General features: G+C 37.7%; 1 protein-coding gene across 2 annotated transcripts in view; it reads left to right on the top strand.

Annotated features, from left to right (window-relative positions):
* LOC107664174 (retinoic acid receptor gamma-A-like) overlaps window positions 1-12,795 on the top strand; it is a 61,843-nt gene that overhangs the window by 8,369 nt on the left and 40,679 nt on the right. For both annotated transcript variants that reach the window (XM_016454640.1, XM_016454641.1), the window contains exon 2: window positions 7,644-7,936. In XM_016454640.1, coding sequence (XP_016310126.1) covers window positions 7,768-7,936 — 169 coding nt within the window. In that variant the 5' untranslated portion in view covers window positions 7,644-7,767. The remainder of the gene's footprint in view (window positions 1-7,643; window positions 7,937-12,795) is intronic.

Below are 12,795 nucleotides of genomic sequence, written 5' to 3' on the forward strand. Positions count from 1 at the left end.
AAGGCTAATGTGGAAAGTTAAAGTAGGTTTTAAAGTAGAGCGCCATGAGCTTGGGAACGAAGGAGTGGAAATATTCAGAGTGTAGACAGGAAATGAACCCAAACCGCTGTACCATCCCAAATCCGTCACAGCTTTGGAGGAAGAATGGATTGCGGTTTTAGCCAGGCAGAGGGAGGAAAAAAAATAACTCATCATCGGCTCCAGTGGTTAATGCCTCCTATGACGCCTTGGGTTTTTTTAATACTGCATACCAGTTAGGAATGATTTTAGTGATGGCTCAAAAGTTACACAACAGGTCAAACTTTTAGAATAATATGCTGATTTGGTGCTCAAGAAACATTTCTTATTAATACCAATGTTGAAAACAGGTGTGCTGCTTAATATTTTTGTCGAGCAGCAAATCAACATATTAGAATGATTTCTGAAATATCATGTGACACTAAAGACTGGAGGAATGATGCTGAAAATGCAGTTTTGCATCACAGGAATAAATGACATTTTAACATAAATTCAAATGTAAAATTGTTATTTTAAATTGTAATAATATTTCACAATGTTACTGTTTTTATTGTGTTTTTGATCACATAAATGCAGCTTTGGTGAGCATTAGAAACTTCTTTCAAAAAAAAAAAATTTTTTTTCCAAACTTTTGACCATTATAGTGTAGGTCTCAAATTGTTGTTTTCCAAGCAAGAACGCGATACCTTCTGCGGCGAGAGGCAATTCTCTCCTGAGTTGAAATGGATACTTTTTCTTCCTCTAATCACAACCTGCTTACCCTTTTGACAGTGGCAAACTGCAGTACTTCAGAGGAGAGTAGACGTCACCAGCCCGGCTCGGCCCAGCCCCGAAGAGCCATGAATCACATAGAGCTGATTCTGTCAGAGATACACAGCGCATCACCCAACCATGCCAGGAGCATTTTCTCTCTTGCTCTGTCTCGCTCAATCTTTCTTTCTTTCTCTGTGGCTAATAGGCCTCAGCACGCTCTGCTAATGATGTGTTTGTTCTGTGAGGAGCAATGTAGAAACGGTGGTGAAATCAGGCTTTTGGAAAGTCCCAGCCTGTTCTTATAATCCCTGCAAACGTCAGGTCTGCGGTGGGTGCCCGCCGTTGCCCCCCCTCTCGGCCCAGAGCGGGCTAGAGGAGTTTGAATGAGCGTGTGTGTAAGGGTCAGCCAGAGAATAGCAGTAATGAGAGAACATGTGTGTATGTACTTATACATGTGTGTGTATGTGCTCCCCGGGGGCTTGTGCCAGAGAGAGAGAGCGAGGGCCCTAGAATGAGCTCACTTTCTGCACAGCCCGCCTGCCATAAAAGCAGAACATATTCTTTAAAACTCTTTGCTGATGTGACTCATGAAAATACGCAGGCGCCAAGTGTTTTATTATTTCATTATTGTGTTTGGGAAAATTCTAGGAACACACAGATCCCTTTTCAATCAGTTCCCCTCTTTTCAAATGGCTGCATGAGATTTGGATTTTCCCCGGATCCCTTTTTTTCCTTCTCCTTTTCCACTATTTCTCTGCTTTCTTTTTCTCTCCCTGTAAAAGCTTTTATTTGGTGTGATTTTGATGTTTTTCTCCGCTATCTCTCTCTCTCCCGCAGTTCACCTTGTTTCTTTTCTTCGGCTTTCTATTTTATTCCCAACGTTCTCCTTATTTTGTTTCTTGATGTTCTTACTACTGGTAAGAGTCAAAAGTTCAGAAGACTTAGAGTTAATGCAAGCCCTAAAATATTGTAGTGAGAGCCAGAGTGAAATTGTATTTTCAGCAGACCATTTGTTTAGACCATTTTTTATTGTATGCAGTATTTATTCCAGTTTCTAATTTTTCATCCTGTGATCAGTAATCTAATCTATCAATTTTATTAATGCAGATTAAAAGTAAATAAAATATTGAAACAAACAAAGAAATAAATAAATACATACATAAATTTGAAAAATACATACAAATTTTTTTTTAATTAATAAAAAATAAGAAATACAATAAGTACATTTAAAAAACAAGTAAATATTAAAATGTATATTCATTAAATTAAATAATAAATAATCTTAATTTGAGAAAATATACAATACTTGTCTTATCTTGAAATAAATAAAAATAAATAAATAAATGTATTTGAATAAATAATTACATTAAAAATACATTTAAAAATAAATACATTTACATAATTAAATAAAAACATTTAAAAATGCATAAAAATTATTAAATACATTTAAAAATGAATGCATTAAATACATATAAATAAAACATTAAAAATGACTAGATTAATCTGAGAATTAATATAAGAATACAATATTTTTAAGATTTATCTAATTTTATCTTATCTTAATTTACTATTTTAGCATATAATGATATCTGATTATATTTCATGCCTTGCATATGACAGTAGAAACTAAGCATTTCAATTGAAATAGAAGTCTGGTAACATTCCTGGTGGATATATAAAAAATATTTCCCAACCTTGACTGATATGTGTGGAAAACATAATTATGCGATCATTTTAGTTCAGAGTAACGCTTTAAGTTCAGCAAATAGCACATTTGGCCTGTCAAGTCAAGTCAAGTTTATTTGTACAGCGCTTTGCACGATACAAATCATTGCAAAGCAACTTTACAGCAAATTAAGTTTCTACAATATTTAGTGGTAGCTTATCAGTGGTGACTGTCAGTTAATGTACATATGGCAGAAATGTACAGAAAAATCAATTAAAGATGTAATCAAACAGACGATGAACACTATTAACAGCAATTATTATATGATGCAATCAAACTTATAAGATAAAAAATTTGACGACAAAGAATTAACTTGACGGAGCTCAAGCTCAAAACACACGGCAGCAACAAACAGGAAGTGACGTCAGGCCTGTGAGCGAGCAGCTCCACTCCGCTTCAATTGCGAAGAATTTATCCTATGCTTCCTCGGTCTCCAGAGTAAACACGTTGACTTCGGCAATGTGCGCTTTTGAATGGTGAGCTCTAAATGATATCTGTTACATATGGAACAGTTCTGAGGGGTCACGGACGGAGCTGCAGCGGGAGCGGGAGGGGGTTTGGGGAAGGGGGGCGATGTGGGCAGAGATGGGTTCAAGGGCACACAGTCGCAGATGAAAACCAGACCTGGAGAAAAAGAGAGCGAAGGAGGAGGGGGAGAGATGGCAAGGCCTTGTTGTGGCTGGCTATAGGCGTGTGCCTATCTGCAGAGCTCCTTCCTTAGACGTGGCCACCCTAGCTTGGATGCACATGTGGAAGAGTTTACTGTAATGGACCTCTAAATTAGTGGTGGTTTGAAGCTGCCTGCAGCAGTAGGCTGTAATTAACTGGCTCTGCTGAAAGAAACAGAACCAGAGAGGCTGGAGAGAGTGTGTGTTTGTGTGTGTGTGTGTGTGTCGGGCAGATGTGTATACTGGAGCCATGAAAGAAAATGGCACACTGAGAGAGAAAATACTTGTTTTAGCATGTATTAATGAACGTTTTTGCAATATATTCTTACAAAAGATTCTGTTCTACTTTGTTTCTTCGAGTACTATTATTTGCCAGGGGTGTTTTTTTTTAAATTATTTTTTGGATTTCAACTTTTTTCCTTTTTGTTATATTAAAGTCTTAGAAACTTTTATTAAATAAACATCATTTATTTTTCTGCTTTTCTAATACATTTTATGTAAATAATCCCATCAAAAAAAAAATCCATCATAAAATTATTTTTGTGTGAAAATGATTTTTATCAGTTAAAAAAAAAAGACTGTTCCTCAGTTGTAGCCTCATTTGCACAATTTGTAAAAAATTATTAAAAAAGAAAATTAGTGCACTTGGTTGCAGTGTCAATGAAGAGCTTGATATGAAATATGGGACATGATGTATGAAGGAATCAATGTTAAATCAATAAAAAAATATTATAGTCCTTTGGTTTTGGCATCATTTTGCGTAATTTTTAAAAACAATTCTATAAATAAAACTACATTTCTGAACTAGTGCATGACAGTGAAGAGCTTGAGATGGACCCTGGACAACAAAACCAGTCATGAGGGTCAATTTTTTGAAATTGAGATTTATACATCATCTGAAAGCTGAATAAATATGCTTTCCATTGATGTATGATGTATGGTTAGGATAGGACAGTATTTGGCCGAGATACAACTATTTGAAAATCTGGAGTCTGAGGGTGCAAAAAAAATCGAAATATTGAGAAAATCGCCTTTAAAGTTGTCCAAATGAAGTCCTTAGCAATGCATATTACTAATCAAAAATTAAGTTTTTATATATTTACGGCATGAAATTTGCAAAATATCTTCATGGAACATGATCTTTACTTCATATCCTAATGATTTTTGGCATAAAAGAAAAATCTATAATTTTGACCCATACAATGTTTTTTTGGCTATTGCTACAAATATACCCCAGTGACTTAAGACTGGTTTTGTGGTCCAGGGTCACATATGAGACGTGATGTGTGAAGAAAACACTAAAATCAATCAATAAATATTACAGAAGCCAAATTGTCAAATTATAAAAGTGTGAAAATATTATTCAATTTATAGGATAAATAAAATAGTAACTTAAAATTTTGCCTTAGTAAGACAACAAACGGAGTCAGCCTTTTTATTTTATTTCAATATATTAAAAATATCACTTTCATCACAGAATGCTGTTAAACATAATCTGTAACTTGATATGTAAAGTGATATCATGAAAAAATGTACAAGAAAACTTTTACTTAGTCCCGTGATGCCTGCATATCCACTGTTGGACATTGTTAGTAGACAAATTAAACTAATAATAGTTTGAAAATTTATTTTAAGAGTGTAAAAGCGCCCAAGAAAAACCCTTGAGGTATGTGTGTGTGTAGCACTTGGCAAGAGGTTTCTTAGGGTTTCATTGTGTGGATTACAGTAGAGCTGTGTGCATCTGTTATGGAAAGGGAGCTCAGTATTTCTCTCAAAGACTATGTGTTCAGGTGCAAGTGTTTTTATGCGACAGTGAGAAAGAGACTGTATGAATGTGTGTTTTGGAAAGCCCAGGCTTCTTTCCTGGCCAGAGTGCCGCCCCCGTAGTGCCCCCCAGTGCCCAGACTCCGTCACCGAATCTGTCTCTTTTTTTGTTTTTTTCTCTCTGCTCGGTCTGTTTATGCCGAATTCATGAGCACAATTTTTCCCTTGCTTTTTGCCCTGATTCACAAACCACAGCACTTCCAAAAAGCGCTGAATTCTTTGGCTCAGCTCATTTTTCAAAAACCACATTTAAACAACAAGCCGCCAGCACCACCCACTCATAAAAATCACTCAAGGGAGAAGGAACAAAAAATGGAAAGGGACAACCCAGCATTCACTAGTGCAGTGATGAAGATAGGTTTTGTCTTATTGAAACACAGAGCGCGATGCCAAAAAAATCGGTCTTGTTTTCAAGTGCAAATATCTAAACATCCTTAAAAAAAGATAAATGTTTTTGAGAAGCAAAACTGCTTAATAAATCAGAATTTATTGAGCTTTCTGGTTTCATTTTTGACAAACACCTTTGGAATGGAAGCAAAACAATTTGGACAAACAACTCTCTCTGTCAACTCTTCCTTTCACTCCTTCTCTTCCAGTTCCTCATCTTCTCCACCGGAGCCCACGTTGGGGCCTCGGGTCTGTGAAGGGCCGACTGTAGTCGTGCAGGGCTGAGAGACTGGCAGCACAGACAGAGAAGCTCTTTCTTGTGGAGTTTGGGTGATTTAAATCATATGGAATAGCCTGGAAACACCACAAACGTCTGGACACCTTTCAAAACGGAGCAGACAAGAGCGCTCTCTTTCTCCCTCCCTCTGTTTCTCTTCTCCTGCCTCAACCTAACTTTTTCCTAACCACTTTTTTATTTTCCTCCCTCCCATTCGTTTCTTTTTTTTGCTCTCTTTATTTTCCTCCCTCCGTTTTTACATATCACCCCATCGTTTTCCCTCAGACTCCACCCTCCTCTCTAATGCACTGGCTGCTGGGTTGTTATTAAACTGATGTGAGAAACTCTCGGCTTTTGGAAAGCCCAGGCTTCTTTCCTGGCCAGAGTGCCGCCCCCGTAGTGCCCCCCAGTGCCCAGACTCCGTCACCGAATCTGTCTCTTTTTTTGTTTTTTTCTCTCTGCTCGGTCTGTTTATGCCGAATTCATGAGCACAATTTTTCCCTTGCTTTTTGCCCTGATTCACAAACCACAGCACTTCCAAAAAGCGCTGAATTCTTTGGCTCAGCTCATTTTTCAAAAACCACATTTAAACAACAAGCCGCCAGCACCACCCACTCATAAAAATCACTCAAGGGAGAAGGAACAAAAAATGGAAAGGGACAACCCAGCATTCACTAGTGCAGTGATGAAGATAGGTTTTGTCTTATTGAAACACAGAGCGCGATGCCAAAAAAATCGGTCTTGTTTTCAAGTGCAAATATCTAAACATCCTTAAAAAAAGATAAATGTTTTTGAGAAGCAAAACTGCTTAATAAATCAGAATTTATTGAGCTTTCTGGTTTCATTTTTGACAAACACCTTTGGAATGGAAGCAAAACAATTTGGACAAACAACTCTCTCTGTCAACTCTTCCTTTCACTCCTTCTCTTCCAGTTCCTCATCTTCTCCACCGGAGCCCACGTTGGGGCCTCGGGTCTGTGAAGGGCCGACTGTAGTCGTGCAGGGCTGAGAGACTGGCAGCACAGACAGAGAAGCTCTTTCTTGTGGAGTTTGGGTGATTTAAATCATATGGAATAGCCTGGAAACACCACAAACGTCTGGACACCTTTCAAAACGGAGCAGACAAGAGCGCTCTCTTTCTCCCTCCCTCTGTTTCTCTTCTCCTGCCTCAACCTAACTTTTTCCTAACTGCTTTATTATTTTCCTCCCCCCCTTCGTTTCTTTTTTTGCTCTCTTTCTTTTCCTCTCTCCGTTTTTACATATCACCCCATCGTTTTCCCTCAGACTCCACCCTCCTCTCAAACACACAAGCACTCTTATGCACTGGCTGCTGGGTTGTTGTTAAACTGATGTGAGAATCTCGCAGATTGCTGTTTGTGAGACGTTAGGGGTTCTTAAAAGATTAGTTCATCCGGAAATTAGCATTCTGTTGTCATTTATTCATGCTCATGTCATTCCACACCTTCGTTTTTATTTTGAACAATGTACTAGTCACATTTTCCGTGCAATTTGAATGAATGGAACTGGAGCAAAAGTTTGATTTGTGCAGTATATTTAAAATCTTCTGAAGCCGTATGATTGCTTTGTGTTAGGAACAGACAGATAATTTCTTCTTTAAAAGCCTTGACATCTGCTTCATGTCCTTGATGAATGAACGAGGGAACTAAGTGAACAAATCATTCTTCTGAGTTGTTCTATTCAATGAATCGGCTGAGCTGATTCACAAAACCAGTCTGAATGATTCATTCTTGAATTGGTCTGGTCCGTTTAAACCACTGAGTCAGTGATCCAGTCGCAAGTTTTTTCCGTATTCACTTGAGTGGAAGATTATGAGTGAATAACGAAGAATGAAAGTAATTCGGCTTTGGAATGGCTTGAGAGTGAGTAAATGTGCGGTATGCACATGAGTTTGGACTCACTGAACTGTTTTACTACTGTTTAGAATTCTTTGTACAAATGCTTAACTTATCATATGTGTTTCCTCCTGAAGGTACGTCCTGTCGTATGAGTGAAAGCTGAGCCGTGACGCAGATCTGAGAAGTTTGCCAACATTGTCACACAGGCCGTTGAAGCGCACGACAGGCCCAACCAGCCTTTGGCAAGCAACCGTCGCCATGGCAACCAATAGGGAACGGCAGGTGGGTCACATGACCGGCTTCCCACCTGCTGTCTACCCCTTTGCCTTCAATTCCATGCGGAGCCACTCCCCCTTCGACCTGCTGACCAATAGTAGCCTGTTTGGACGGTTTGGGGCGGACCTTCCCAAAGAGATGGCAGCGTTGTGTGAGTATTGAACCTGTTCTGCATTCGTTTATTAGCAGAATTAGCATTCGATTCTTACAAAATATCTGGTTTTGAGGTGATTCTTCAGCTACTTTCAGGGTTTTTTTATGTCTTGATTTTTTTTGTTTTTGAAGATATTGGAAGGTTGAGTTTTTATGCAGTTTACCCTGAATTTTTACATAGTATAGTGTTTATCTTTTTTTTTATTTTTATAATATATGTAAAATAGAATGCAATTTGCATTGAAAAAGTTTTAAAATAGTGTGCTAAATTACCTGTATTCAGATTTATGGCTAATATTGCGTCCAGTTCAATCAGACTATAATTGTGGGATATGTGCAGTATGCATTGTTGGATACTGCACATTTTGGTAAAAGTAGTAGGCCATGCATGCAGTGCATAAAGTATACATAGTATGAGTAGTATTATATTTAAGAATCTTGCTTGTTTTGCTGTGAATTTGTTGGAGGAGAAAGAAAACGCTGACTCTTTTACTGTAATGTTCTTGAGTCTTTCAAGTGTTTGCTAGCTAGCTAGTCTTGTTCCCTGGAAAAAGGGCATGTCTTACAGGTGTTTGACCTCAGAGAGAGGGAAAAAGTCCTGCATTTTAGCTTTAGTGTCACAGGGGGCGCTGTATTACATCCGACAGCAGAAGGAAAGTGTATGTGAGACAGGATAGAGAAACAACAGATGGCTGAAAGAGAGGAAGAGCCATTTAACAGACATTTTATTCTGCCGAAATACTTTTTGCCGGTTTAATATATCAAGTTTTTACATTTTATAGCATTCCAGAAAAATAGCGGGTTTCTCGAACCAGCTGTCACAGGTTTTCATCGAGATATTCTTTTTTAGGTGAGGTGTATAGTACATTCACTGGCTCTTTAGATTCAGAATGTGTTGCAAGAATGCGAGCCGTCTGTGGATTTTTCTTGTTTAGACAGTAGCTTAGGGGAAACCACAAGCCACAGACATCTGAAATCTCATCTCAAGTCCTGAGGGGAGAATCTGTGATGGGTTTGGATGGCTACAACAAAGCAGAAGACTATGCATTCCCCCTCCTCAAAACACACACACACACGCACAGATATACACTACTCGCCATCTCCTGTTGTGCCGCTTTTACTCCTCTGCAAGTCTGAACAACACTCCAGCCTTTTAGATGTCAATCAGTACCCACCCCCCTACAGCTGCCCACCTAATCCAATAGGTATTTACAGAGAGAGGCAGAAAGAGAGAGTGAGGGAGGGGTGATGGAAGCACCTGGGGATGACGTCCTGGTGCAGTGGAATCCAAGAACACACCCTGCTGTGAAAACACACTGACGGATACACAATAAACAAGTCTCCTCTGTCTCCTGGTCCTGAAAATGAGAAACATATTTCGCCTCGCATATGCAGACAGCCTGAATACGAAATTGCTTTTGTGGAAAACGTGTTGTGAAAGTCACATGAATGTTTGAAAATCTGGGAAATGATCGGAGGAGCTTGACGAGGCAGATGTTGATTAGCATTGTCAGCTGTGGCTTTAACTTTAACATCATTTTGAAGTCAGCGTGAAATTAGAATTCATATTATTTACATTTTTGTTTTGCTTCCAGCTTTTTTTTCCTTGTCGTTTTTAGTCAAAATTATAAAACACTCTTCCTCTGAAACTCTTTTCCTTTCCGCACGACCTATTGGAGAATGTTAATAAATCGCCAAATGGCTATTTAGGCATTGTTTTAGCAAATTCATGTTCAATCTGGCTCTATTAAGAGTTACAATACTGTTCCAAGGGGTGGGGTCAGAAAGATTTTTTTCCCCCAAATATTTCCCCAACATGGATGTTTAAAATTAATCAAAAGTGACATTAAAGACATTTATAGCAAACATTTGTATTTTAAACAAATGCTATTCTTTTTTAACTTTCTATTCATCAGATATATCTGAAAAATATGTAGCATGGTTTTCAATATGCATAATAATCAGAAATGTTTCTTTAGTAGCTAATGAGCATATTAGAATGATTTCTGAAGGATCACGTGACACTGAAGACTAGAGTAATGATGCTGAAAATTTTGCTTTACATCACAGGAATAAATTACATTTTAAAATGTATTAAAATAGAAAACCGTTATTTTAAATGGTAATAATATTTCACAATATTACTGTTTTTACTGTATCTGTGATCAAATAAATGCAGCCTCGGTGAGCATAAGACTCCAGATTTTTGAATGGCATTGTATAACATCCACTTTTCATGGTGCAATCAAATCCCACCCTTTAAAAAAAAAATCCTGTTTCACATTGAAATCGGTCAAATTAATTGCAAGTGGTAATTCATGTTGACTTTTAAAAGTCAAATTGAGGTCATTTTTTAAACTGGAAACAATTTCTGCCTCACTCTGGCTGTTTGCATATCCAAAAGCACGTCGGTCCCTAAGCAATGCCAGGAATTGGGTGAGAGTCAAGACCACAGAGGCCCTAATTTGCTTTTGGGGACGCCGTTTGACATTCTTTTTAGACAGGCATGTCACAAGTTGTTTTACTGAGCCATTCTCATCCCTGGCTCTGAGACGAGAGGAAACAAAGGCAGACGAGCAACCGGCCCGGTGCTGTTTTTGCTTTTTTTGCAGGAGTTGGTTTAATAGGCCTCTTCATTGTTGTCAAAGCTGTCTGTCGGCTAGACTGTGAAAATTCCCAGCTTATAAAGGCACAAAAAAATACAGAAGGCCCGGTCTTTAAGTGTGTCTGCGTTGTTAGTCCCGCATTCTTCCCTTGACTGGTGTGTACAGTTTCCCAGAGAAGACAGTTGCTTTGGCCTACTTCGGATAGGTGTGTTTAAGCAGATATATGCTGACAGGTTCAATCACCTTCCAGAGATGTGCAGTTGGCATAGAGCTCTTAAAAATATTGATTTCACACACTGACAGCTGACACTATCACTTTTTTTTGTTTTGTTTTTTTTAAAAAGCCACTTTTCACAATTTTATCAAATTCTGTTGCATCGTTTGCAGTAACACAGTGATAAAGTGAGTGATGTATGTACATTTAGATTTATGCATTTGACAGATGCTTTTATACAAAGTAACTTGCATTGCATTTAAAGGTGCTGTATGTAGGATTGACACCGAGTGGTTGAACTAGGTATTGCAGTCCAAATTCAAAATATTGGAGAGGGTTTTTTTCACCCGGCCCCTCCTCCTCAGACTTGAGCACACGCAGGTTGCCAGATTAACGACACCAACAGGAACGAGCGCAATTGACAATGAATTAGATGAAATACGCTCTGTTTTCCGCCAACTGGCAACCTGGGGTGACGAAATACAATTGGGTAAACTGGCAGTGGGTGGGTTTCACAAACCAAAACAGAGACCGACATTCCGGCCCGGAACGCACATTTTCAAAGGAGAATAACTGATTGTAGCATTGTTTTTCAGATAAACAAGTATGTTAACTTAGCATGTTTCTTAAATATCTGCAAACATATTATGGTATTTTTATGCTTTAGTAGAGTCAAAAATGTACATACAGCACCTTTAAGGTATAGGTTTTATCAAACTCGCCCATTCCCTGGGAATTGAACTCATGACCTTAGCATTGTTATTGCCATGCTCTACTGTTTGAGCTACAGTAATATAGACAAAATCAGAGACCTTTCCCGGGATCTGTTTCATATTCTTATACATATTCTTAAAGCAGATGAAAACAGGGACTTATTTCTTTACACCAGCAGTTCTCAACTGCTCTAATAGGGCTGTGGACTGCAGGGAAAACAACGCTAAAGGCAAATAATAAAAATGGCACACTCATAAAAAAATTGTGTGGCAGCATTATTATTTGCATTGTATTGTATTGCATTGCAGATTTATATTAGTATCATTGAAATATTATTACAGTTTTTATTAATATTTTGAATTATTTTTTTATTTTTATATTATTTGGTTAGGGTTAGACTTTGTGTGTGTGTGTGTGTGTGTGTGTGTGTGTGTGTGTGTGTGTGTGTGTATTTATCAAGCCCTACACTATTTGCCTTTTTTATCCTGTTTTTATCCTGTTTCCTGAAATAAAAAAACTAAAGTAAATGAGTTGCAAATGGTAATCCTGAATTTTAAAAAGGCAAATTATTTAAACTGGAAACCGTTTCTACTTCACTCTGGCTGTTTGTGTATCCAAAAACAATGCTAAATGCAAATAATTAAAAAAAAATTACATATTTTTAATTAGTTTTTTTTTTTTTTTTTTTTTCATTTTCATAATTTTTGAGGCAAACATTTTGTTGTTCGCTGCCCCCACAGGAATGAATCAGTACAGTCACACACTTTCACACAGTAAATGCATAAATATGTGCAGCCTACTTACTGCAGTCTAAAAGTGCTTTTGTGCAGGCTTATATCATTGAGACCATATCTGGTGATGTATTTGCGTAATGCAAACGAGTTTAAAAGCTCTGGGAGATGTTAGATTGAAACATCATATGACGAGGACTGATTTTAGGGCTGCGCAATATAAATCAAATAAATAATTGAGATTATGATTCCGACTGCAGTAAATAGTGATGTGATGATTGCAGCATTCCATGTTTTTTTTTTTTGTGACCTGATTTTGCAGAGTTTGAGCATTTTAAACAGTCACAGATGCTTTGAGTAATTGAATGCAGAGACGTTTAAATTTATATATAAGCCTTGATTAACCATTTTTAAAATCTGATTAACAAATGAATGTTTTATGTTTTACTTCTTTTTGTTTTAGGACCAAAGTGAGATGCATTGAATGTTGTGCAACTCACTTGCAATATACAGGGGTCAACATCTGAAGTGGATCAAAAAAGTTCATCAAAGTTGTCCTAAGACAAGAATGCATTTTGGTTTTAGGTTTTAG

The sequence above is a fragment of the Sinocyclocheilus anshuiensis genome, unplaced genomic scaffold, assembly GCF_001515605.1.
Source record: "Sinocyclocheilus anshuiensis isolate Anshui unplaced genomic scaffold, SAMN03320099.WGS_v1.1 scaffold67, whole genome shotgun sequence".
Lineage (NCBI taxonomy): Eukaryota > Metazoa > Chordata > Actinopteri > Cypriniformes > Cyprinidae > Sinocyclocheilus > Sinocyclocheilus anshuiensis.